Source organism: Diadema antillarum, unplaced genomic scaffold (assembly GCF_040938485.1).
Source record: "Diadema antillarum isolate AM-2024a unplaced genomic scaffold, OU_Dant_1.0 seq00000189_RagTag, whole genome shotgun sequence".
Classification (NCBI taxonomy): Eukaryota; Metazoa; Echinodermata; class Echinoidea; order Diadematoida; family Diadematidae; genus Diadema; species Diadema antillarum.
The window spans coordinates 789,842-817,621 of record NW_027271253.1 but is presented as its reverse complement, the minus strand read 5'-3'; the positions used below and the strand labels follow the sequence as shown (position 1 = coordinate 817,621).

At 39.9% G+C, this 27,780-nt stretch overlaps 1 protein-coding gene across 1 annotated transcript; it reads left to right on the top strand.

Moving 5' to 3' along the window:
* The first annotated feature begins 35 nt into the window (after positions 1-35).
* On the top strand, positions 36-25,473 carry LOC139728657 (uncharacterized). The gene is made up of 3 exons (XM_071639593.1): positions 36-359; positions 22,511-22,816; positions 24,600-25,473. Exons 1-3 carry the CDS (start codon positions 65-67, stop codon positions 24,986-24,988), a joined length of 990 nt encoding a protein of 329 aa, XP_071495694.1. The 5' UTR covers positions 36-64; the 3' UTR covers positions 24,989-25,473.
* Positions 25,474-27,780: the final 2,307 nt, after the last annotated feature.

Below are 27,780 nucleotides of genomic sequence, written 5' to 3'. Positions count from 1 at the left end.
CATTCAGTGATTGTTCTAGTTTGATCAAATTTTCTGCCTAGGATGTGCTGCTGCAGAAGTGGTAATGGCCAAACATGGAGAGAGCACTATGCTGCCCTGCCCATTTCAGCACAGTATTGAAGACGCTACTTGGCTACAGTGGGCAAAAATCAGTGAAGAAGGGTCTGAGGAGCTTCTTGCAGAGATGATCAAACACGAAGTCTCCAGTCTTCAATCTACACGCTACAATATATCATCAGACCTCAGTCTTACCATCAGATCTGTTTCACCTATGGACACCAGCACATACCGATGCCTTGTGTCAAGTGTCAACATCAATATTCCCCATTCTACCTATGATGTAATCCTACAAGTTAGTGGTAAGATTGATAATGTGATTAGCACCAGCTTGCTGATCACTTCTCATGTTTCTTTAAATACCTTTTCTTTGTTCTGCATTGTGTATAATTTTTTCCCCTCTACGTTGTATCTATCAGTGCAAACTCGCCCTACCATGGTATGAAAAACTGTTCACAAAGAATGCTCATACCTTACACAGGTGTTTTCTGATAATGTGATCTACACCAGGGGAATGTGTTCATGTTGCTTGTCTAGGTTTTCAGGACATCAATTGAGGGACCTTCTAAAGGTTTCGGCATTAACTCTGTTCTCCCAGATTTATCTAGTTTTAACCCCAAATTTGGTGTGTTCCACTTAATTATGTCCATGGGTTTCAAACATTTTGATTTGTCAGAATGGCTATGGGCCCACATTTCCAACCATTTTCATATTTTTAGCATGTAACATTGCGAGTACATCCAGGCACAAGACCTATAGAGAAAATCCGTTTTGCATTTCCAACGTAAATATGATGTGTAGACACACAGCCAAGGAGATAATCAGCTGTTTTCTATTGTAGTGACAACTAATCAGTCAATCAATGGAATGTTCAGAAGCACTGGGCTACTAGCTCCACACGCTGTTGGGTCAAACCCAATATCTCGGCGCAATTCTGAAATTTTTGTGTTGCTGACTATTTTGCCTGCAGAAATTAAAATGTGCAGAACATGATTCTTGCCTCTCATCTTTTCAGTGGCATATATGCTATTTAAGTTGAAAGTGACTTCAGGGAAATGAGGTCAGAATGATGGCTCACTCAGTAAGAAATATAAGTGCAAAAAAAAGAACTATTGTCAGAAAGGAAAAAACAAATCTTTGTCAGTGTAATTTATTGATGTGAGACATTCAAAAGATTTTTGTCTTCCTAAACACTATGTTTACATTTACACATTTGATCCTCCATCAGGGATATAAAAGAAGGATTGTCTTGTTCATGCTTTGAATGCTGTTTTTCACCATTCTTAACTTGTCTCAAATTTTCTGTAACATGCGTTACCATGTTTTACAAGGTATAGTGTATTATGGATGTGAAATGTTTAATATTTTGTGTGATTAAATAATAATTTTCTATTTCACAGTATACATGTAGTCATACAAACTACAACAGATTACATCGGGGCTGATAAACTAAATGTCTTGGTTTTAAAAAACATGTTTTTAAGCTGTGTAACATACTGTACATTACAGGGTAGGTAGTTTTTCAGAAAAGCATGTGCATTGGAGCTTTCTTTATTTTTAGGTGCTAAAGAAGATTATAGAAGGTAATCAATAGTGAAACCAAAAAAGATATGGATATTCAACGCATATTTTGTAACATGTGAATGGCTCAGATCATGTTTTTTAATGCTTCCACCACAAAGTGTCACTGGATTCATTACAATATTTCAAGGTTTTTCTTCCGTCCGTCCCTCCATCCACCCTTTCATCCAGCCCGTCTGTAATCAATTTTGTGACAGCGTAACTTAAGCACTGTTTGAGGTGTCCAAATGAAACTTAGCTAATATGTGTATGAGTGGACAGAGATTTTTGGCACACCAGCTTAAGGTCAAAGGTCATAGATCAACCTATCAAATACTTAAATTTCCCCCATATTATTCTCTACAATGCCAGAAGGTGTTTTCATGAAACTTAGTGTATGTCTGATACCAGGGGGGCGTTTCATCAACGAGTTCGTCGGAGGTTTTCACCGACAAATTTGCTACCAGCCAATCAGACGCAAGGATTTCAGTAGTTTTCGGTAGCTTTTAACAGTTGTTAATGTAAATCACTGACAAAAAGTTTCATGAAACGGTCCCCAGGTAAAGATTGTCTACATAATGGGGTCATAGGTCAACAGTCAAGTTAAAATGCTAAAGTTTCATGTTTTTCTCCATATCTCGGGTAGGCCCTATTGCTCAAAGTATCTTCATGAAACTTAGTAGTCGGGTACCTAATAGGGGGGGGGGGAGGGGGGGGGTCACCGTGCATCCCCCCCCCGGACTCCTCGAAACTTACATTTTCAGGATCCTCATGACATACCAAAACATAATCAAGATGTTAACAGGAACAAAAAGTGGCTGTTCTAGGTGAAATTTAACCCTCAAGGGGCTGACTTTTTTGGCTATGCTCAGATCGGAGGGGAGGGGTGGATTCCCCCCCCCCCCCAAGATCTCGGCCATCAGTGGTGCGATCGCGATGTAATTTCGTATGCGTGAGACCCACGTCAAAATCTACAAGATTGTGTCCTAAGATTTTTTGAAATAATCGATTTCTAATTTCAATTAATTAATTATGCAAATTAAGCTCAAGATCATATTTTGGCCTAATTAAAAGCATCAAGAGTCTAATTTTTTACCTGTAAATCTGTTTTAGCATATTTAACAATTGTACATCACAAAAACTTCCAAAGCTCATTTTAATTCTTATGTATTCTATTGTTTTCATAATTTCTTATGTATTTCTTTGTTTTCAACTTTTGTTTTTTTCTATGTTTTTCTATTGGAAATTGTCATTGACCACTTATCTACCATAATTAGCACAAAACTAATCCATGAAAGTGATTAATTGTAAAAATAATCAGGTTTTTATGACTTTCATGACAGAGCACTGTTTTCCATAGGAAATGTACACAAAATCCCAAAATTTTGCCTGTTTTGGGGTGACATTCCGTTACAAAAATAGGCGTGACTTCGCAAAAGTATGCGCGGATGTTGCAAATTTGGTCTCAAAAGTTGCGCGAGACTTGAACAAACATACATGTAGTCAAGAAGCCTCGCGACGAGGCCTTCTCGCGTTACAGAATTATAGCGCGAAACGTCACAAGACAACGAAGTCCAGCCCATGACAAATCTGGCACAGATGTAATGGATGCTCTTATTGGGCAGTACGTGTAACAAAGAGAATCTTCTTGCTGCTCTACAAGATCCATCTGTTCTCTTGTACTTGAGAGACTGTGTCATCTACCACGAGAAAGTCCAAAATGGTGAGCTGGGCAAGACTGCCAAATTCTGGATGATCTTCCTAGACCATTCTCGTCTTGTCTTTATGCTGATCTATGCCATGAAGACAAACAACTTCAATGTGTACCACAAATGCATGGGAGACATGGCAGAGCTTTTCTTCAGCTTTGGAAGCATCAACTACACAAGGTATATCTGACTTGGTTTGAGGTGTTCCTATCAAACTTTGAGACAAGTCATCCAGGGGCAACACAACTACTTGAAAATGGAGCCATCTCTGTTGCTCGCTCTCATCTTCCTGGAAATCGATGTGCTGTGGATAAGACCATGGAAGAGACTTTCATGAAGTTTGCAAAGTCTTGTTGTGGTGCTGGTGGCGCAGGACTTACAGGAATCCTGGAGAACTACTGTTTATACCAAAGATGGATTCGCACTACTTTTGAACCGCTCCTTCCGTCATCATGTCACAAGTCAGTTGAATATATCTTCAAGTGTTCATAAAGTTATATCAAGTCATATCAAGTTAATCATACCACAATTGGGAGCACATGGTGAACAGTTTGTAAAAGTTACTGCACTTTAAAAGCTTTTTCTTTGAAAACATTTAGAAGTATGAAAAGAGTATCCCAGTACAACTCACACAAAGCGCTCTGCATTTGTTATGTGATATTTCATCTTCGTATTGCTCAGCATGTTCTCTATACAGAGTTTGTATGTTCACAAATTGTAGTTAAGGGGACTCCTACTGCACAAGTTATATAACTCATTGCCTATGTAGTCAAGATAGCCTGTGTTTTATTAGCAAACATGTAGGCCCTACATGTAAGCATTACGTATAGTTAGATATACATTATGGAAGCACCCTGCAAATGTCTATGGGGTGTTATAATCCCAAACCAGATGAAGTAGACAGGGAAAAATATGCTCCTTGACAGTGGCGCCTGGTGCACAAACACCCCCTGCCCCACCCCCCCCATCCCCACCCCACCCCGACACCCCACTGTCAGAGGCGGTTACTGCTATTTCACACAGGGTCACTATCAGAATATAGCAAATATCAGTATTTCTGGGTGTGAATGAATATCTCGAAAATGAGATATGTAGAGTGCCGTCTATTGATCGATGTAGGATTTCCCTCAACTCAGAGGGCTCTTACGAGAAATTATTAAGGTCAAGTAACGAATGTATTTCATAATACATCAGTTAAAAGTATGACTTTTAGTGATAAGATTTTTTTCAAATTTACATCCCAGCATACATCTATGAACAATTTCTTTGTGTGCTATCATAATTCAGCTCACAACGCCCCCTTATGACAACCTAAGGAAATTGAACATTGATGTTTCAACGTCACTAGCTTCTTTTACATAATAGTATAAGACTGTGACAAAAAAATATATATTTTCTAAATTTCATAATGATTGGCATAGATATGACCGTAACAAGTAGAGTGATAATGTACACAATTTGGGGCTTATGAGAGCTGATAACCAGCTGAAGTTTCAATGTATATAGGTTATAATAGCACACCCTGTTGCCGTGGAAACAGAAGAAATACTTTTTTATACCCCCGCCAAACGAAGTTTGAAGGGGGTATATAGGAATCAGCGGACGGTCGGGCGGTCGGTCGGGCGGTCGGTCGGTCGGGCGGTCGGTCGGTCGGGCGGTCGGTCGGGCGGTCGGTCCGTTGCAAATCTTGCGTCGCGAACTACTTCCTCAGTTTTCAACCGATTCCCATAAAACTTGGCACAGATGTGTGCCTTGGGTTGTAGATGTGCAAGACGCATTTTTTGACAGTACCCAAAAGTACGTTGCCATGGTAACGGCATATTATGGGCAAAAATGGGTACAAATCTTGCGTCGCGAACTCCTCCCACAGTTTTTGATCAATTTTTATGAAATTAGGTTCAGATGTTCATCTGAATATGTTAATGTGCAAGAAACATATTTCCGCAGTGGCAAAAAGTGCGTTGCCATGGTAACGGCATGTTATTGGTAAAATATAGGGCAAAATGCTTCATGGCAAAAATGCTTCATGGCAAAACTGCTTCATCAGTGTTCTTCCAATTGTCATGGAATTCATATTGAATGTTTGTCTTAGGATATAGGTCAGCATGACACATTTCTTGACAGTGACAAAAAGTATGTTGCCATGGTAACAGCTCACATATTATGAGCCAAAATGATGGAAAATTTTGTGTTGCAAACTACTTCCTCAGTTTTTGCCCAATTTCCATGAAACTTGGTACAGATGTGTGCCTTTGGTTGTAGATGTGCAAGACGCATTTTTTGACAGTACCCGAAAGTACGTTGCCATGGTAACGGCATATTAATGGCAGAAGATCAAGGAAAGATCTTGCGGATTTAACTACTTCCTCAGTTTTTTGACCAAAGCTTATGAAATGTTGTTTTGACCAAAGCTTATGAAATGTTGTTTGGCGGGGGTATAACCAGTCGCTGTAGCGACATTTCTAGTTTTTTTTTTTTCTTTTTACATTTCAGCTTATTATGGTTTATTTAGATTTTCTGTGTTTAATGCGTCATGATGTTGCCATATGTTTGTACAGGAAAGAGTTATGTTGGTACATATATATATTAATTTTTTATTGTCCAAAAAACAATATTTTCTTTAAAAAATTAAGATTTACAGCGAGATATTGTGCGTTGCCATGACAACATACTTTCACCGAATAAAATGACTTTCAATATACATGTAGGGCACGGTATTTTGAACGCACCCACGAAGTTAAGTGACTTTCGGTTCATCAAAAAGAAAGATATGGAATAAATACTTAGTAAAGCACACCATACCTACTCCTTAGAAATTAAAATATGTGAAAATTGAATTTTTTGATGCAACATTAACCCTAAAAGGACCGGGGGGCAGAATCCGCTCCCCCCCCCCCCCACGTTTCGTGCTATAATTCCGTAACGCAAGAAGGCCTCATCTCGAGGCTTCTTGACTTTGTTTGTTCAAGTCTCGCGCAACTTTTGAGACCAAATTTGCAACGTCCGCGCATACTTTTGCGAAGTCATGCCCATTTTTGTAACGGAATGTCGCCCCAAAACGGGCACAATTTTGTGATTTTGTGTACATTTCCTATGGAAAACACTGCTCTGTCATGAAAGTCATGAAAACCTGATTATTTTTACAATTAATCACTTTCATTGATTAGTTTTGTGCTAATTATGGTAGAAAAGTGGTCAGTGACAATTTCCAATCGAAAACAAAGAAAAAAACAAAAGTTGAAAAACAAAGAAATACATAAGAAATTATGAAAACAATAAAATACATAAGAATTGAAATGAGCTTTGAAAGTTTTTTGTGATGTACAATTGTTAAATATGCTAAAACAGATTGACAGGTCAAAAAATTAGACTCTCGATGCTTTTGATTAGGCCAAAATATGATCTTTAGCTTAATTTGCATAATTAATTAATTAAAATTAGAAATTGATTTATTTCATAAAAATCTTATGACACAATCTTGTAGATTATGACGTGAGTCTCACGCATACGAAATTTCATCGCGATCGCACCACTGATGGCCGAGATCTCGGGGGCGAATCCACCCCACCCCTCCAGTCTGAGCATAGCCAAAAAAGTCCGGCCCTTTTAGGGTTAAATTTCACCTAGAACAGCCACTTTTTGTCCCTGTTAACATCTTGATTATGTTTTTTTTTTTGGTATGTCATGAGGATCCTGAAAATGTAAGTTTCGAGGAGTCCTGGGGGGAATGCACGGTGACCCCCCTCCCCTTAGGTACATTGTACATAAACTGCCTGACAGTGATTCTCTTGGGAGGTTTTGAGGTCATGATGTGAAGGGCAAGGGTCAAAGGTCAGGTTGAAACAAAAAATTATACTACTTAATGGTAAAATTATGCTATTTTCTCCATACAGAGATGTGCCATTGAAATGACACACTTGACATTGATTATGTAGGGAAAGATTTGGATCATGGGTCAAAGGTCAAGAGAAAATGCTAAAATTTCCCTATTTTTTGTCTATATTTTGAAAATGGCTCAAAGTATTGTCATGAAAATTTGTGTATACAGACAGTGATTATTTGCCAATCCTATGAAATTGTTGTCTCACAATGGCAAGATGTTCTGTAGACCTATTCAGAGAATAATGCAAATAGTAGAGGCATATCAGTCGCACACTGACATTTCATTTTTTTTTTTCGTTCCTGTTAGTACTATCCTGACACATTTAAGGACACGCACAGATTTTCACACCTGAACTATTATTGACAGAAATGGAATCACACACCAAACTCACACAAGTGAAAATAAGTTGCATTACACAATTCAGTGTCCTCTTTTGGGAGATTAAGCTATATACTGTATACACCAAATATTTCGCGAGGTTTTTATTTTCGCGAATTTCGCGAGTCAGGTGCTATTTGCAAAAATAGAGACACACAAAGATATTGACTCTGTTCCAATGTGAATGTGACATACGCGGTACATCTCTCTGTACAGTACAGGAGTGATTGTGAATTTAACCACTTGCGAATTATATGGTGTAGACACTAGCCAATTAAGTTAACTGAGATTGTCATAATAACAGTGATTGCTCCATGTATCACAGCAATCACAAACTAAAATTTCAAGGATTCATGACTATCTCTAGGTTACTTATGGTAGAATATTGCAAGGATACCAGGTACATTTGTATATCTATATATGCAAACATTTTCAAGATGTGTACTGAAAAGTTTGTGTTCAGTTTATGACCTACTAAGTATTTGGGATTCAGTCTAATGAAAATGACCAGGGTCACTGTAATATATATAAATCTAACCACTCCATTTCGACAACAAAACACTTTAACTTTATTGATGACTATTACTGCAGGGCAAGTCCAAGATAACGGGAGCGTTACGTATGGGACATTCAGAGACTTTTATGACCTGAAAAATAGTGTTAATGGCTTTTGATCATATGAAACTTTATCATGGTGATTGATATCTAGGAGAAGTATAATCATGCAAAAAATGGAGAAAAATATCTGTCACAATTATAGTCTAGAAGAGAAAGTATGTGCCGGTATGTATGGGACCAGAAAAATTTTGTTTTTTTGAACATTTTTTTCAACCACAAAACTCTCTGAAAGTATTTCATTCTACAACTTGTAACTCACTGTGATGAAAGTCACAACACTCAAGATTATCACAGGTAAGTTTCATGTCATTAGGCAAAAAGCTCTAATTACAGGTTCTAATTAAAGACAGACATGACGTGTTACGTATGGGATAGTTACGTATGGGACAGTTTGTCCCCAATTCATTTAGTGTGTGAAGAACCATGTTTATGGGTATTTTGCATAATTATTGAAGTACAATCAGTTGAAACTACTGAAATACTGATCCAGATTGTCAAGGAAACAATATTCCCCAAATATTCACCATCCTAATCATATTCAATCATATTTTTATATTTTTATGACCAACCCGAGTATGCATGCCCTTTGTCCCCCATTCGTTTAGTGTGTGGAGAGACATGTTTATGGGTATTTTGCAAAATGATTTTTGCAAAATACCCATAAACAAATTTTTGCATAATTATTGAAATGGAATCAGTTGAAATTACTCAAATACTGATCCAGATTGACAAGGGAACAATATTCCCCAAATATTTACCATCATAATCATATTTAATCATATTCTATATTTTTGTGACCAACCTGAGTATGTATGCCCTATTTTTATCAGGATAGTTACTACTGAAAAATTGAATAGTTTAAAGTGTTTTGTAGCTGCTGGTTATTGCTACTGACTCTTATATGCTGTAATGTATGATACCCGGGCACCTTGTGTAATCTTGGGTTGGCTCTTTCTTATCACGCCACTCTTCCGCCGATCCGTCTCCCGATTTCCACTTCCATTCACACTTCATCATCCGATCATCACACACACTGATGCTCTATACACTTGCGCTGCTCTGGCACGGTACGGTACTCACAAACTTGCAGCGAATCACAATCAAGTAACTGTGCTGTGGTATTGTCCACTGTGTTCTTTAATGCATCGTTTCACGTCTGACTCACTATTTTCTACACTTGGACACTTGAGACACGATCGAGCATCAATGAAGGTCAACACGATGAATTCTTCACTGCCTGTCTGTTCTACATCCTTACGTGATTACCGACCAGAAAAGGTGAAAAAGGTGGAAAAGCGGTACAAAGTGGGAAAAGCAGAAGAAGCAGGTTGAAAGATTGTGCGCCTCCCCCGGGTCACAATCACAGCATCCCTCACCTGTTTCTGTCAGCCAAGTCCTCTCTTCTCTTTCTATGTACTGCCTATTATACTAGTGAGATACTGTGATGCGTTTTTAGATTCGACCACAAGGTGGCGCTATTCCTGTTAAATCGGCAGTAACATTTTCCGGCCCCTTAATTTTCAACACGCTCGCCGGTGAAAATTACCTCTTTCTGTTTCCTTTAAACCATGGTAACCAACAATATGTAATCAAATGGTATCACCATTAAACCATGCACTATCTGTGCTTAGGAAACTTCACTTAGGTTTCTACACAACACTTCAATGTTCTAGTAACAAAATCAAATACGAATTGATGGTTATCTACCATGCATACATTGTAGTATGAAACAAACTAGAACAAGTTAATACAAAACACATAACCCAATGCTCCTATGAGTTTGGCACTTTTAACTGTTCTGATTGATGAGCATCCTACTCAACTCAATACAAGGCAAGAATTTACTCAAGGCACTTGCATTTCCTGCTGCTCTTTTTACTACAATCAATCGTCAAGTGATTGAAATCACAATTTCTCTGAGTTTAGCTTTTGTGATTCAGCGAGTCTCTATACAATGTACAAATGTACATGACCAACCTTTAATACACAAATCCTTTGAAACTCAGCTTGTCACTATACAACTAAGAACAAGTGATGCAAAATGTATGCAATACCAAATAACGAGTATGCCCATAACATACCACTTTTGTTCAAATACAAGAACATACACTATGCATTTGAATCCTCCTTTGGCTTTTTAAACTTTCGATTCTCTTCTAAAAACACCTGTCAACACCAAATCTGCAAACATTATCATCTGATGAACATATTTGCATGATACACTATTCACTATCAATGACATTTATGTACCAAGCTGTACCTCGATAATAGCATAAAGCAAACAGCATCAGAACAACAAATCACCACTTGGTTTTGTTTGATTCTGAGACAATAAAATGTACCTTGATACAGTATACCACTGCTTCTATCTCTCTTGTTCTTTCTGACTTTGTGATCTCACAAAACCCTGTTTGAACTTATCTTATACTACAGCAACTCCCCATAAAATGAAAATACAATGCAATACACTTGCAAATACAAAATGCACTTTTGTTTTCACACTTTTCCAAAATTAACTACACCAAAATCAATGGTTTACATACCAAATTCTATGGTTAACACCTTGACTGATTTGGGAATATTTCTCTTTGTACATCTGTACCAAACCTCTTATATTCCATCTTGAATCTTGAATCAGACTTGTGTCTCCACAACATAACATAAAAACATGTAATATCATACAGTATCCTTTGAACTGTTCCATTATGTCATAAAGCATTACACCAAATGACTCACACACTAAAGTGAGCATAGACCAAACAAAATCTATCCAACTTTTAGACATATTACTGGGAGTCTCTTTGTCAAAAACTCAAACTTTCAGTTTGCTTCTGAACTGAATATGTTCACTACTATAACATATAATGTGTACATGAAATACTCTAATCTCATACCACTTTTGGCAAATTATTACTCTTCACCTAAAAAGCAAATTACCACTGGAGCTATATTTTCTTGATGTCATCTCCAAAAGCACACATACTTTAACACATCCATATGATGCAGTATCATGAGGCATATCCACTAGTCAATGAAATATTCTTCTTTTAAGCATCAAAACATGTTCCTAGTGGTCAACTGGTGTAGCACTCCTTTTCATAATCACCTTGTGACTCAAAATGCAATACAAATGTGTAACAAATAACACAACTGCCTTTACCTTGTGTCACACACCAGAATTTTCTGTCATGAGTGGATCATTGTATGTCTGACCACTGTTATTTCAGCTTAAACATAACAAATGCAACCATTTACATTAATACTCTTCATGCAACTGCGGCCATGAAGTCCACTATCGCTTGAAGCTTATACAGTCAGCTTGTTACAGTCTCTGTCTGTATATCTAACATGTCCAATTTTCTTTGAGTTCCATTAATTTGTTGTTTCCACATATGTCCGTTGTGCGTCACAAGGTTCGGAGTGTCCTTATCATGCACTTGAGCAAACTATGTTGAATGCGAGATGGCACATATCTGGTGTTCACAAAATCATGGTGAACTAAAAATGTGGCGGCGCTTGGCTCGCACCACAGCTACTACACATTTGCTAATACATTTGAAGCAAGCTACCATGTTCACACTATTTCAAGACGCGATTTGCAAATTGTTGTATTGCTGCATAACTGATCCTGCTGCATACACGCTCCATGTCAACGTCATGCCATTCTGCTTGATGCTCCAAAAACATACAGCTGTGGTCCAACTTCAATATCAAATCTATTTGTGGCGGCGCTTGGCTCGCACTACATATGCACAAAATAATTCACAAAATTCAGGATCCCACAATTACACATCTCCTTCCAGCAAAAGGCACAACTTGCTGATAGGCCGCGTATAAGCACCCAACTTTGTCTTCACTTCTACGCTGCGAACGTAGCCCTCAGCATCTGGTAGTGTGCGCGTCACTCTCCCCAGCAACCAGGTGTTTCGTGGCAATGTCTGGTCCACCAGCAGCACCAAGTCACCAACCTGGAGATTGCGTTGTGGCTCCACCCACTTCTGCCTCTGCTGCAACTGGGGAAGATATTCTTTCGTCCATCTGCGCCAGAACAGATCTGACATGTACTGCACCTGACGCCATCTTCGTCTGGCATACACATCAGTCTCTCGGGTCACCGTTGGTGGTAGTTGTGGTTGTGACTTCATTAGAAGCAGATGGTTTGGAGTTAATGCTTCTAAATCAGTCGGGTCATCTGACACCTTGGTAATGGGCCTCCCATTAATGATGGCTTCTGCTTCGCAAAGGAGTGTCTGCAAACCTTCGTCATCTAGTGTTTGCTGCTTTACAAGGTTAAACAGCAACTCTCTTACCGTGCGTATCTGTCGTTCCCAGACGCCGCCATGATGTGAGCCCCCGGGAGGATTGCAGCTCCACTGTATGTTGTGTTGCAGCAGTGCATCGTTGATCTGTGCTTGATTCCATGCATCTATCTCTCGTTTCAGTTCTCTTTTTGCTCCTACCAGATTAGTGCCATTGTCAGATCTCATTACTTGCACTGCACCTCTCCGTGCAATGAACCTTCTAATGGCTGCGATGCATGAATCTGTACTGAGACTGTCAGCCTTCTCGATATGCACTGCTCTGACTGCAAGGCATGTGAACATCACACCATATCTTTTCACAACTGAACGTCCTCTCTTCACATCCAGTGGGCCAAAGAAATCGACTCCTACCCTTGTGAATGGAGGATCATCGGGCTTGATTCTGTCAGCTGGTAAGTCTGCCATCTTCTGCTGAAGAACCTTTGCTCGGTTACGTCTGCATTGGATACAGCTCCCCGTTATCTTCCGGACGGCAGAATTTGCACTTGGCATCCAGTAGTTCTGGTGAAGTCGAGCCAGTACGTAGTTTCTCCCACTGTGCCCTGACATCTTGTGTATGTGTTCTAGGATCAACTTTGACACATGGCTCTTCTTAGGGAGAATTGCAGGATGTTTCACATTCATGGGAAGTGAACCTCGACTCAGCCTTCCTCCAACTCTCAGCAGGCCCTCATCCAGCTCTGGGTCAAGTCTATAGATAGGACTTGCTCTTTTCACCCTTGTTTTCCGTTCTCCTTTACTTGCTGTTTGAATTGAGCCTTCGTTCTGTAGTCCCTCAATTTCACATGGGAATGCTTCACTCTGGGCAAAACCCACAATCTTTGCTTCTGCAGCTTGTATTTCCTGAAGTGTCAGTCTCCCTTTCAGGGATTCATCTTGGGAAGTGGTCTGCTCCTTCTTCTGACTCATCCATTTCACAAATCGCCTCAACCAGCACACTGCCCTTTTCAGTCTCATCCAGTCTGAGTAGTGATGGATAAGTTCACTTGTGGGATTGAAAGTTTCCTCTTTGGTCACTTCCGTGGCAAGGCACGTTTTCTTCAATTCCAATTCAACATGCAGATTGCTTGGCGAGACTTCACTTCTTGTCAGCCACTCCTCATCTGGTGTTTGGAGGAACTCTGGGCCTTCCTTCCAGACATCTGACTGCAGAAACTTATCTGCTTCGATTCCTCTTGAACACATGTCGGCAGGATTAAGTGAAGACTCCACATACCTCCACTGGTTTGGTTTGGATCCATCTCGAATCACTGCCACCCTGTTCGCTACGAATGTCTTGAATCGTGACGTGTCGTTATTGATGTAGCCAAGAACAGTCATACTGTCAGTCCAGAAGAAGGTCTCATCTACCAAGATGTCGAGCTCTTGCTTGATCATGTGGTCAACTCTGACCGCTACAGTTGCTGCTGTCAACTCCATTCTAGGAATAGACACCTCCTTCAGTGGTGCAACTCTAGCTTTGCTCGTCACAAACTTCATCTGTACCCTTTCTGCATTTTTCCATCGCAGATATGTGACGCTGCCATAGCCTTTTTCACTGGCATCACAGAAATGATGCAGGGTGACTGAATCTGGCTCAAAATCTGGCGGTTTCAAGCATCTTGCCATCTTGAACTCCATCAGCCTTGGTAGTTCGGTTTTCCAGGTGTGCCATTTCCTTAGCAAGTCCGGCGGAATCTTGGCATCCCAGCCCAACCGAGATCTACACAGCACTTGGAGCAACTGTTTTGCTGGCAACACAACTGGTGCTACACATCCTATGGGATCATACACAGAGCTAACAGTGGATAAAATCCCTCTTCTTGTCTCAGGTTTGTCCTTCAGATTGATTGTCACACCCAGCGTATCTTCATTTGTAGACCACATGATACCCAGTGCCTTCTCGGTGATCTCATTCTTGACATCTAAGCTCAAGTCTCGTACACTCTTTGCTCTTTCCTCCACTGGGATCTTGGCTAGCACCTCTGGCTCATTGCATAGCCACTTCGTCAGACGAAATCCCCTTCCTCTGCAGATCTCTGTCAGGTCTGACACCAATTTCTCAGCCTCCTGTACACTCTGCGTTGAGCACAAACAGTCATCGACGTAGAAGTTTCGATGCACAGTACGAATGACCTCATCTGAGAAGCTACCTGTCTGGTCCTGTGCTGCTCTTTTCAATGCAAAGTTGGCACATGATGGTGATGATACAGCACCGAAGACGTGTACCTTCATTCTGTGCTCTGTCAAAGGTCGCTCAATGTCGCCGTTCTCCCACCACAGAAATCTCAACATGTCTCTGTCTCTTTTAGGTACACGGATCTGTGAGAACATGCCCTCTATGTCTGCTTGCATTGCCACTCTGTCTTGACGAAATCTGGTCAATACTCCAAACAACTTGTTTGCAAGATCCGGCCCCTGTAGCAGCTCCCTATTGAGAGAGAAGTCTCCATACTCAGCTGAGCAATCAAAGACGACCCGCAGCTTCCCTTTTTGAGGATGTACCACACCATGATGGGGAAGATACCACACTCTTCCATCATTTCTTTGTATTTCTTCCTCAGGTACTTTCTCCATGTACTCTTTCTTCATCATGGAGTCTACAAAGTCAGTGTATTCCCTTTTGAAGTCTGCTTGTCGTTCAAACCTTCTCTTCAAGTGGCCTGCTCGCTGCATTGCTTGAAGTTTGTTATTCGGCAACTTCACATCGTCTCTACGGAAGGGAAGAGCTATCTCATAATGACCATCTTCCAGCTTCATCGACTGCTCTACCTTCTTGATGAAGATCAAGTCTTCCTGTGACTTCTCTTCCTTGTCATCAATGATCCTTTCATTGAAATCTTGATTGAACAGCCTTTCAAACTGCTGGTCAATGTCGGCCTTAGCCTTCACTCTGTGAGACTGGATTTTGTTTCCTTTAGCTCCATCCCTTGATACACCGTACACCAGCCATCCAAGAACTGTTCTGCATGCAAAGGGCCCATTTGGAACTTCACTGCTTATCACCTCTACTGGCTCCATTGCCCTCGGAACATTGCTTCCTATTAGCAATCCAACGTGCGCCTCTTCTGCTAAGGAAGGCATTACAATGTTCTGCAGATAGTGCCACTTCTGCACATCCTCTTGACTAGGAATGTCTTCCTTGTCTACTGGTATGTACTGTTGTGAGTAAACTTCTGGCAGTCGTATGATGTTGTGTCCCTGCACATCCATGACCTCTAGGTCTCTCAACACTTGGCTGGTCGTAATCTTTTCGTCTGTCATGGTAGACATGTGGAGGTTGATCGTCTTGCCTTGTACATTCAACGTTGTTGCCAGCTTTTCTGTGCAGAAGACCGCGTTACTGCCAGAGTCGATGAATGCGTATGTCTCTGTGCACACACCTGTCCTTCGTGAGCGTACTCTGACAGGCACAATGCCTGGCAAGGTGTCATTTCCTGGTGAACTTGTGTTTAAGCTGCACTTAATTGTGTTTGATGCCACCGCTTGATTTTTGTTCTCACTATTCTGTTGTGGCTGCTGCGTAATAGTAGCAGAAGCCTCTGGTTCTGTAACTTGCTGCTGAGTGCCAGCTGAGTTGTTCTCCCTTTTAGGTTGATTCGCCTTCAACTCCCTATGCAGCACTGTTGGGTGTTGTTTGCTACAAATGCTGCACTTCAATCTCCTCTTGCAATTTCTTGCAAAGTGGGCAGCACCTTGAAGACAGCTAAAGCACAGACCTTCTTTTTTGCAAAATGACAGGCGGTCTTCATATGGCTTGGATGCGAGCACTGTGCAATCAGCCAGAGTATGTGTCCCTCTGCTGCAGAACAAGCACACTTCCTTCCTGCTCTCTGCTTTTGCTGCAGGCATCGCCGCTGTGCTGAAACTTGATTTGCCTGCACTTGCAGACACTTTGCCTGTGCCTACAAATTTTGCTGGTGGTTTAGCCTGGTACTTCAGATTCCCATACACCGGATTCGTTGCAATCCTTGCTTGCTTGGCAATGAATGACACCACATCATCGAAGGTTATGTTGCCTTGCTTCTCCTCTTGGATGTCATCCGCTCGATTTCTCCATTTATCCCTCAGCTTGTATGGGAGCTTTCCAATGATCAGCCTTATGTTGTGAGAGTGGTTGACCTCTGACTCCATGTTGAGGTCCCTTGCAAGATTGTGCAGCTCGGTTACGAAAATCGAGAAGCGATGGAGTTCTTCTCCATCTTCTGGTTTGATGTCAGGCCATTGCACTGCTTTCATCATCATTGTCTCTACGATGAGCTGCCTATTGCCAAATTTCCTTCGTAGCAAATCCTTCGCCTTTCTGTAGGCCACAGTCTGGTCTTGGCCGTACATGCAGCTTTTCACGATGGCATTGGCTTCCCCCAATGTGTATTGGTCCAAATAATACAGCCGATCCGAGTCACTGCAAGTCTTAGCTTCGATGGTATGTTCGAATGCTCGCACGAAGGAGTGGTAATGTAGTGGGTCTCCTGTGAATGGTTTCACCTGCTTTTGTGGTAGAGAGGCCTTCATGTTTTGCTCAACGAGCATCCTCATCAGCTGATTCTGTTGCTGTAGAAATGACAACATAGCTGCATTTTCCATTCCTGCAGCACTAGCTGGTGCTGGCATTTCCTCACGTGCGTTTCCATTTGCATGCATATTAAGCGGCTGCATTCTTGAAAAGCCTGTATCTAAGCTCTCTGGTGTCCTGAGTGGACTCGATGGTTGAGGCATGTATGGGTCTTGATGATACATTGGATAGTCATCCGACGTCTGCTCATCCATCTTTACAAATGGCTGTCTAAAGTCACTGTACTCCCAAATAAGCAAACGTGAACTAAACCTTGAAACTCGCTGCTTGCTTCCAGCCTGTTTCACTCTTAGTCCTGGTACTGCTTCATCAAGTCTTATCCAAAACTTGTTTAATCCTGGCCTTGCATTTACACTGTAATGTTTGCAAGTAATGTCCTTCAGGATTTCTGTAGTCCTGGCCTTGCTTAAAATATCATCCAAGACTATGCTGCTTTGGTCCTCCTACTATCTTCAATACCGGGTACTAGACTGTCGACTGTAGGTTTAGTCCAAGCTGGCTTCCAGCTGTACTGGTACCAAAGCAATTTGTGTACTGTATTAGTCCTATCCTTGCTTGTGACTACTCGTAAGCTGTAGAGTTCTACTTCTAGATCCTTTGCTACTACAAGGCTCCGCAGCTAATTGGTCCTCCAACACTGAGAACTAGACAGTCCAAAGTCCATACTACCATGGAGTTGTAAGAGTAAGACCACTTTCTATCCAATTGCAGTCAATATCCAGTTCGGACTGGGTATAACAGTACTCTCACATTAATATAAGATCTATTTCCAGACCTCTTCTCCTTTTAGTCTTCCAGTCCAAGATTCTTCCACCATAGACTAGGTACTAGTCAATGTGGCCTTGTGTCGACATCTATTTGCTAATATAGTCTTGGCCTTTTACCCGCAGATCTGTTCCAAGACTTCTTAACTTTAGTACTTAGTCCTGGCCTTAGTTAAAGATCATCTGTTCCACGACTATCCTCAGTAGAGTCCTGGCCTTGTTTTTACTTAGATCTGTTCCAAGACTCCTTCGCTTTAGTACTTAGTGGTTTCTAGTCCTGGCCCTACTTGCAAATCTGTTCCACGACTATACTCAGTAAAGTCCTGGCCTTGTGTTTTAATACTCGGATCTGTTCCAAGACTCCTTCACTTTATTTGAGCATTTAATCCTGGCCTGTATACTTGCGGATCTGTTCCAAGACTCATTGTACTTTAAGTACTTAGATCTAGTCCTGGCCTTAAGTACTAGCAGTAGCAGATCTGTTCCAAGACTCCTTCGTAGAGACTAACGTTAGAGTACTTAGTCCTGGCCTTTCTTGCAGATCCGTTCCAAGACTCCTTCACTTTAATACTTAGTCCTGGCCTTCATTGCAGATCTGTTCCAAGACACTGTCACTTTAACGTTAGTACCGATTGCAGGTACTAGACTAGTCCTGGCCTTACATTGAAAGAGTTAGACTTTCTTTCCTTTCATCATTCATATTCCAAGACTAAATCTAGATGTCTAACTAGCCATACTTGTACTTGGTAGGACTGGTTTAATTACTTCACTGTATCCACTGAAGTCGCCTCTGTTCCAGTTCATGTTGAGACTCACTGTTTCCACCCAATCAGTTCTGTCACTACACAGTCTCATTCTCCAAACGAGGCAATCTTTCAACTGAAATGTAGCTGCTGGTTATTGCTACTGACTCTTATATGCTGTAATGTATGATACCCGGGCACCTTGTGTAATCTTGGGTTGGCTCTTTCTTATCACGCCACTCTTCCGCCGATCCGTCTCCCGATTTCCACTTCCATTCACACTTCATCATCCGATCATCACACACACTGATGCTCTATACACTTGCGCTGCTCTGGCACGGTACGGTACTCACAAACTTGCAGCGAATCACAATCAAGTAACTGTGCTGTGGTATTGTCCACTGTGTTCTTTAATGCATCGTTTCACGTCTGACTCACTATTTTCTACACTTGGACACTTGAGACACGATCGAGCATCAATGAAGGTCAACACGATGAATTCTTCACTGCCTGTCTGTTCTACATCCTTACGTGATTACCGACCAGAAAAGGTGAAAAAGGTGGAAAAGCGGTACAAAGTGGGAAAAGCAGAAGAAGCAGGTTGAAAGATTGTGCGCCTCCCCCGGGTCACAATCACAGCATCCCTCACCTGTTTCTGTCAGCCAAGTCCTCTCTTCTCTTTCTATGTACTGCCTATTATACTAGTGAGATACTGTGATGCGTTTTTAGATTCGACCACAAGGTGGCGCTATTCCTGTTAAATCGGCAGTAACATGTTTACTTCCATTGATGAAGGGCAATTTGCCATTTCGTTTCTGTAAAAAACAACTTGACACAAGAAATATTAATTTTTATAAATAAGCAATACCTGCTGCGTGGAACCCCAGTGATCGAGTAGATGAGATGTCTGTCTAGCAGTCATGTCATTGATTCGAGTCACACCTCAGTATGTATACCCATGAATTTTGTCATGGCTATTATTGAAAACTGAATAAGGACAATTTGTGTATCACTTGCAATACAAAAAATCATAAATACTTTATATTCTTTTTAAATCACAACCATTTCAAATTGGATCTCCATTACTAAACTTTGAATTCCTCTAGTCTTAGGATTGTATGCTCTTTAGTAATTTATATAATTGGTTTCCAATCATCTCATTAAATGTTGAAAACTGAATCCCCATTTCGACAAAAAACTATACCATCCCTTTAATGCTGATTTTTCATTGTGTATTTTGCCATTTTCCCCTCCCCCTTTCTGAAAATTGTTCAGTCAAGTACATGTATTGTTTAAAGTGTCTATAACTCGAAAAGTAGCTACAATGTTGGGATGCTTTCTTCAGGATGATTGACCATTTGTGTACTGAGAGACCTTCCCAGCTAGCCACATGCATTCACGTGCAATATGTATGAGGATGTCCCATACGTAAAACGCACTTGTCCCATGCGTAACATTATTTGAATGCCTAATAAAAAATATTTCTTTTACTGTTTTTTCTTTTTTCTATGGTATTTAATTTCTCTAAACAATAAATTAGAACTTTCCAAAAGGGCATTAATATAACCTTAGCAATTTCAGAAAAAAACCTAAAAAAATGACCTCAATTTGTTACGTATGGGACATCTCATGATTGGACACGAGCTAATTTGCATAATCATTTGCATAATCCCTAAATTTTCATACCAAGTTAAACTATTTGATGAACTTCTTATGTCCACATATTAATCAAATATCATTTGCTTTCCTTTGAATTAATATGAATTTTTATGAATGTCCCATACGTAACGCTGTGTTTCACATTTATGCAAATGAAGCCCTTGAAATTTGCATAAATTTATGTTATATAACTTTTTCCTCCATGGAAATCAAAACTTCAACTCATAAGCTTCAAAATGATACCAAACATGTCAATATTGAGCAAAGATGAAATTTTGCCTTCTGAGGGGACCTTATCTTGGACTTGCCCTGCACTAGATGAGTGTGCATTCATAACTCGAAGATGCCAATGACTTGGTGTCCATGGATATGAATGCAATTTCATAAAATAATAACTTTGATTTTGTGCTGAAACTGATGTGTAATATTTCAAAGATTATGACTTGTCTTAATGATACTATGATTCTAATTACTTGGTACTATTAGATTAGAAAAAAAAACAATTGTTCTTAGTGTAGATGTCTGAAAATCAAGTATACCATTTGTGTACATAACAGGGCTGGCGCACTGTTTTCAAAAGTGTGGGGGCCCACTTCCGGGTTTGATGAGCTAACAAGCAAAAAAAAAAAAAAAGGTCCTCAGCTCATCTCTCCCCGTCCCCGCGTCCACTTCCGGGTTTCTTCAGCTGACAAGCAAAAAAAAAAAAAGGTCCTCGGCTCATCTCTCCCCGTCCCCGCGTCCACTTCCGGGTTTCTTCAGCTGACAAGCAAAAAAAAAAAAAAAAAGGTCCTCAGCTCATTCTCTCCCCTCCCATTGTAGTGCCTCTTACGTACTTCCTGGTTGAAAAAAGTGTGGGGGCCCAAAGTGATGACACCTTATGTATTCCTTTGTATGGTGCACAAAAAGTGTGGGGGCCCGAGCCCCTGTGGCCCCCACGGCTGCGCCGCCCCTGCATAAATAAGGACATCAAAATATTGTCCTTGGTTATGAACACAAATTGCACTTTTAATGAATTCCTCCATAACTATCTAAATTGAGGTAAAAACATGTTAACACAGTCAGTCTTACTTTCAACGCAATGACTTGATCTTCTTCGGCAATAATAATAGCAAGAAATAACCAAGTCAACACACGGCCAACGTGGAATTTGTGTGCATTAATATCATATCGAGAACACGCAAGACACTAAATGCTTGTAACCACATGTTGGGCTGTACACAACAGCAAGTGAAAGGTTACCACGCCAAATTGAGAAAGAGGTCATAAGCAATGCCAATCAGTGACATATTTCCAGAAAATGAATTATTTTCATGGAAAAGAAAATATATTTGTGTGTATAATGCAAGGACCCCAAATGAAATAATACTTTACAAATTAATATTTTGAAAATAAAAAAAGCAAATCAAGTAAAAAATATTCTTGGGATAGTTTTGCAAGTTATCACAACGACCAGAATCGGCCATACATGTATATGCAAGAGATACAGTAGTTGCGTAGAAAATAAGAGTAAAAAGTTATGACCAAATAGGAGGACAGCAAGAGGACGGCAAACTCATATTTTGACAGGCAATTAATTCTTTAAGAAAAGTTCATGCAAAAATGATAATCAGACACACAATATTGGCATTCTTTCATCATTTCAAAGTTATTCTAATCACATTGAAATCAGTTTATTACAATTATAAAGAATAAAAATCTTCTTGTGTGCAGCATTTTGTGCCTCAAACACACTCATTTTGGCCTTTAAAAGTTCAGTGAGAAAATTCAGAAAAAAAAAAGATGAGCTATGATTTCAAGTTATTCTAGGTTTTTTTTAATGTTTCCTTTTACAGATGCAAAAAGTTTTATCATGTGAATTTTTTTTCTTTCTTTCTATGAACATTAATATTTTCCAGGGCCTTAGGGTGCCCATGATTGGAGCCATGCATACATTATATAACATATTACCAATTTGATACATTCTTTCCAGGGTCTGAGACAAATTGTGTCTTCATTGTTCACTCCATCTTCTTTTGGTATCCTCAAATATTGTTGGATGTTTTCAAGATATGGGAGTTGCAAAGCTATCAAGAAGGGTGTCAGCTAGAAGCTGATGCCTCCTTTGCATTTACATATTTGGAGTGTGATGAAGATTGCGTTAAACAGTTTGTTAACTAATATTGGCAGATACAGTAATCATCTAGGAATTTTACCTTTGTGCATGCTGGAGATGTGTGGTAAGTGTAAAATTGATTTTGATTAACTTCTTTTTGATTTTGACAGAGACATCAAATGAGACAATCAAAGGCCATGTTGGGGAGAGTGTGACATTTCCATGTCCATCATCAAATGAAACCAGAAATCATACCAATGCCTACTGGAGGAAGTATTCACATGGCTTGTCACAGGGCTCACCCAATGCAACCTTTCACCATGACACCACAACTCCTGGGTACACAGTTGACTCTGATGACTTCTCACTAACAATTGAGGAGATATCACCTAATGATGAAGGGGTCTACGAGTGTTACCAGCCTGGCATTGAAATGACAGGAAGTGTCCTGCATACAGTGTATTGTCACACCTATGGTAAGATCATGTGGTACTATTTCCCCTCTTTCATAGCATCACTATTTCAAGCTCAGTGTTTTCAGTGTTGGCCATCCAAGTTTGCTGACTTTTGTGACCCATCGTGGTGGTTGTGTTGAATATTACGGAGTTATGTGCCTGCTTTCCTTGGATGTTGATACATGTAACTCACTGCTTGGCAAGTACATGACAAAGCCACAATGTGCAGTAAATATTGATAGAATTCCACTAAATTTTGCTTTTAATTTTGAATGCCTGTGGCAGTTTGTTATGCAGTCACTGTGATAAAAAATCATTCAAGGAAGGAAAACAATGGCTCACTCCAAGGAGTGTAGAATTACGGCTAAGCCAGTACAGTGCTACAATTTTATCCTGAATGTTAGTCTCAGGGGAATACCAGCACGTATCATACCAAATGCATCCTTTAGATATCAAGAAGGTACTAGGCTGGTACCTCCTTGGAGACACAGAGTCTGTGGAAGATACTGTGAATTCAGGGACATTAGCCTGCCATCCACACCCTGTCAGATTTCTATGTGGTGCTGCATTGAGTATATTTCATGACAAATATTGTTAGAGCAACCACCTCCTGGTTATTCAGTGGATTTTATTTGAACTTGGGGTTGAGATGCATGCATGGTTGAGTAATCTAGATTTATAATATCATAGTTGTTGGGGATGCTGTCCCCTGTGTGTAAACCAGGCTGTAGAGCCACATTTCCTACTGTGTTATTAGTCAGATTTCATCAAAATTTTCTATTGAGGTGTGTCTTGGATTAAGCACGCTGGCTATAACGTTACTGTCATTGACAGCTAGCACTGTTATATTATTCTGACCTGTAGACCAGAGCCAGATAATGCCCCTAGTTAAGTACTTCAGTGCTGTCATGAAGGGTTAAATAGGCAAATTCAGGTTGGTCAGAAGGATACGTACATTAGGATTGCAAGGCAGTTTGTACATTATTCTCTCATCAGCCTGATGGGAACAGTTGTTATTGATGAAAACATATATATTCAAGTGACAATTGCAATAATCTAGTGAGTCAGGAATCAAATCAACAGATGCAGGGATGTCATATTTCAGGCTAATATCTGTTTTTAGGCCCTTTTGTACCCAAAACATTGCAATTTTGTGTTTAAAAAAAAAACTAATCCATGCATTATGGAAATTCATGCATTTGACCATCAGAAAAGAATGAAAAATTAGGATTTTCTTTAAAAAAAAAACACCAACAACAAAAACCTCCCAAACTTGAAAGCCAGAGGAGGGATAAGCTCGTAGAAAATGATGGCATTTCGATTTGATCTTAACAGTAATATGTATTTATAGAAGGAAATGTCATTACAACTGTATGTTACTTTTGAAAAAAAGACAAAGCAAGCGTTTGGTGTCAATTTAGATATCATAGCTGCTAGAGTGGCCATGTCCTCACATATACTACGACTATAGATGAATAGAATATTACTTTTGAGACATCCTGTGATTTTCATTCGTTTAATTTTTTTTTTTTTTTTTATCCCCTCAACACTTTTGTCACATTTACCTCTAGGTCAATTAGGCCAATGGAATAATCATGAATCAGCATGATATGTCTTTTATTCAACAAGGCTGCTGAAAGAATACATGCAGACTTATTCCTACATTTTCATTTCATGTATAATGTACAAATTAAAATGTATCTACTTAGTTGCAAAAGTGATAAGATATATGTAATCTTGTGTTCATTCATGTCCTTAATAAGTGATTATTTCCCCTTTCTCTCTCCCTCTCTCCTGTAAATAGCATTTCCAAGGACATCTCCACACATTGATGGTTGTGAGAGTGTTGAGGGAAACAACTGTGAACAGATCATCCTTGTTGGGACTGTAGCATTATTCACTTGCAAGGTGGAAAATGTTTATCCAGAAAAGTACCCAACATGGGGTGACCAGACAGAGTACAGAGACAGAAGCATCAACAGTGATGGAACTTTTAATACATGGTCTTCAATCACTGTACTGTTAAATGATACTGACACCCCAGCTGAGAGAGTCTGCACTTTTGTGCTGGAAAGGTTCAATATGTCTTCCCAGTTGACCATAAGAGGTATGTCCCAAGTGTTCACAGCATTGATTGTATTCACCCTGTACTGTATTACAATTTATGGATGGTTTTTTTTTCCTGCAGCCTAGTTACAAAACGTTTCATTCACTTGCTCCCTTTCCTTATAAAGTTCCAGAGGCAGTGATTCACTTAAGCCCCATTTTAACAGAGCCTTTCAAACTAGATTTAAAAGCAATTCTTTTAACCCTGCAAAATGTTGAACAGATGTCATGGTGATTTTTTGCCAGATTGTACCCTGTAGCCAGCTAGGTACCCTGACATTACTCTGACAGCCCTTCTGTTAGAATGCTCTCGCAGTAACATTCCTTTGATACCCTCAACACGCATGCGCAATATTCCAGACAGAATGACACATTACTCGTCGATCACATGCTTGGGATTGTAACCACTACCCCTTCGCACATAAATGTGTAGATTGCTATGGAAAACTACCAGGAGGTTTTCAGTGGGATCTGTTCAAACAGTATCCCTCGCTCTCTCCTGCGGTTTTATTGCCCAAAGCGAGGAATTTTGTTCTCCGCATGTTGTCCCAATGTTGTCGGGGTAAGGTCTGTTAAAACAGGGCTTTAGTTGTTGCTAGTTAGGGCAAGCCTGGGGTAAGCTTTGTTTTTTTTTAAGGGCAACTTTTGTGAACAAAACATGCATAAACTCTGAATATATCACAGAACTGGTCTGTCTGTAACACTCTCATAATATAATGGATATTCTATTTAAAAAAAAATTGAAACAGCTCAGGTACACTATGATATTTAAATGCCGTTAAGGGGGATTTGTGCTGTTTTAATTGATAAAGCACAGAGAAAATTTGTCAAAATACTTCGACACAACAATGCAGAAGCTTGTTTCATGGATTAATCCTGTTGGAAAATACAGAATTTCGGAGGCAACAGGTAAAAGTCAATATTTAACCAAATGATGAAATGATTTCTTATATTTGTAGACAAAAGACATTGAGGTTGCATTTGATCTCATCAGTTATGTATTCCATCTGCAGTACGTGTATGTAGCTGTTGTTTTTTTCTGGACAAAAAAATATATATACAATTGTCACTGTATATTACAAGTAGTATGCTAAGATGACAGTAACATGGTTACACATTGAATTGATTATTGTTATGAATTGAAATTGCAGTATATGCTATCTGCAACTTCTCAACTTGAGGTAGAACTATCAGCACCAACATTTATTTTCAGGTATTAGAATTTAATGGAATATTGGGAAGGCTTGCAATAAAAGGACCGCTCAAGGAATGCAAAACATGGGCAGGGATAACACAATAATGACTTCACAAATTTCTTTCCTGAATTATTTCACATTTTAGCTCCTCCTCAAGATCCTCCTCGTCAAGCTCATCAAGCCCTCATCATCGGATTTGTGGTGGTGTTGATCATCATAATCATAATATGTGTGATGATATGTGCTGCTGACACCAAATACCAAAAGCTTTGTTGGAGGAAACGATCATCTATTACCTATCATTGTAGCCATCAAGGAGATGATCAAGGCTCTTCTACACGTAAGTGAAAGAGTGGAAAAATCTCAGAATTTAGTGAATTTTGCTGAATTCACAGATGTGACCTGATTTGTGTGAGAGTGTGTGTGTGTGTGTGTGTGTGTGTGTGCGTTTTGGGGATATTGTAGTGTTTCACATCTGGCAACTAGGGATATACAGTATGTCAAAAAAAAAAATTACAACGGGGCCCTCCGCAATGATATCTTTGAAAATGGTGAATCAATCTAAATACAAATTTCGGGTATGAAACTATAACTCATTGCCCACATCTTACAGAAAACCCCACTCGATTTGCTTCAATGGTCAAAGAGAAATACGGAATTTTGTAGAGGATGTCGGGAATCTCTTCTGTCCAAGTTCTGTCTATTATTCACACACAAGATTATCAAAATGCTAAACTCGGAAGAATCCGATTCATGACATGCTTTACAACAATCCACATTTCTCTGTGACCGCTTAACCAAATCGAATGGGGATTTCTGTAAAATAGAGCTAAAATGTTATATTGTAAGACCCTGAAGTAGCATTTAAAAAATTTTATCATATTGGGCATTATCAATGCGAAAATCTGATTGTAAATTTTTGGGGGACATACTGCAGTAAGCCGCCCCAAAAATTACAACCAAATTTTCGAATTGATAACACCTAATGTGATCAACCTGTCTAAGTGCTACTTCAGGGACTTAAAATATAACATCTTAGCTCTGTTTTGCAGAAATCTCCATTCGATTTGGACAGAAGGACCCAAAATTAAGGAATCTTAAAAAAATCTTCTCTAGAACCAAAAGTGATAGAGCTAAGTTAAGGCCTAATGCTATGAGTTAGTACAATTACGACTTTAGTTTGAAGTTTGTTCATGCATGGTAGAATCAGAGGTGCGTGCATATGTGCTTGTTATTATGACATCGCAAAAGAAGTTTGCTAAAGCTGTCATTCCCCCCAGCCGAATCATGAGCCAAACTGTGATCAGACCACTGACTACAGTGAATCGGACTTCTTCGGACTTTGGGAAGTGGGCCAAAGCGTAAGCGCTAAAGAGGAGTCGATAACGTAGGTCTCTATAGGAAACTTGCGCCGTGCGCCCGCGTACGCATTTGACTAAGGCTGCGTTCATGCGAAACTAGAATTGCGTTTCTAAACACGTTTAGTCACTAAACGTGTTTAGTTGCATTGCGTTCATGCGATTTTTCCATTTAAACGCGTTTCAAAATGCCGATTTCAAATGCGGAAAAAAAGGCGTTTTGAATCATGATTCTGCCAGAATCACTATCGCAGAAGCCGCATGAACGCAACCGTGATTTCAATCATGATTCTATGACGTCATTGTGCGCTGTGCGCATGCGTGT

What these genes read in the sequence shown, in the direction of transcription:
- LOC139728657 (XM_071639593.1), top strand. Translation starts at nt 65, where the DNA reads ATGGCCAAACATGGAGAGAGCACTATGCTGCCCTGCCCATTTCAGCAC. An exon ending in TGTAATCCTACAAGTTAGTG is followed by an intron (nt 360 to 22,510) that starts GTAAGATTGATA and finishes TGATTTTGACAG; the next exon opens with AGACATCAAATGAGACAATC. An exon ending in AGTGTATTGTCACACCTATG is followed by an intron (nt 22,817 to 24,599) that starts GTAAGATCATGT and finishes TCCTGTAAATAG; the next exon opens with CATTTCCAAGGACATCTCCA.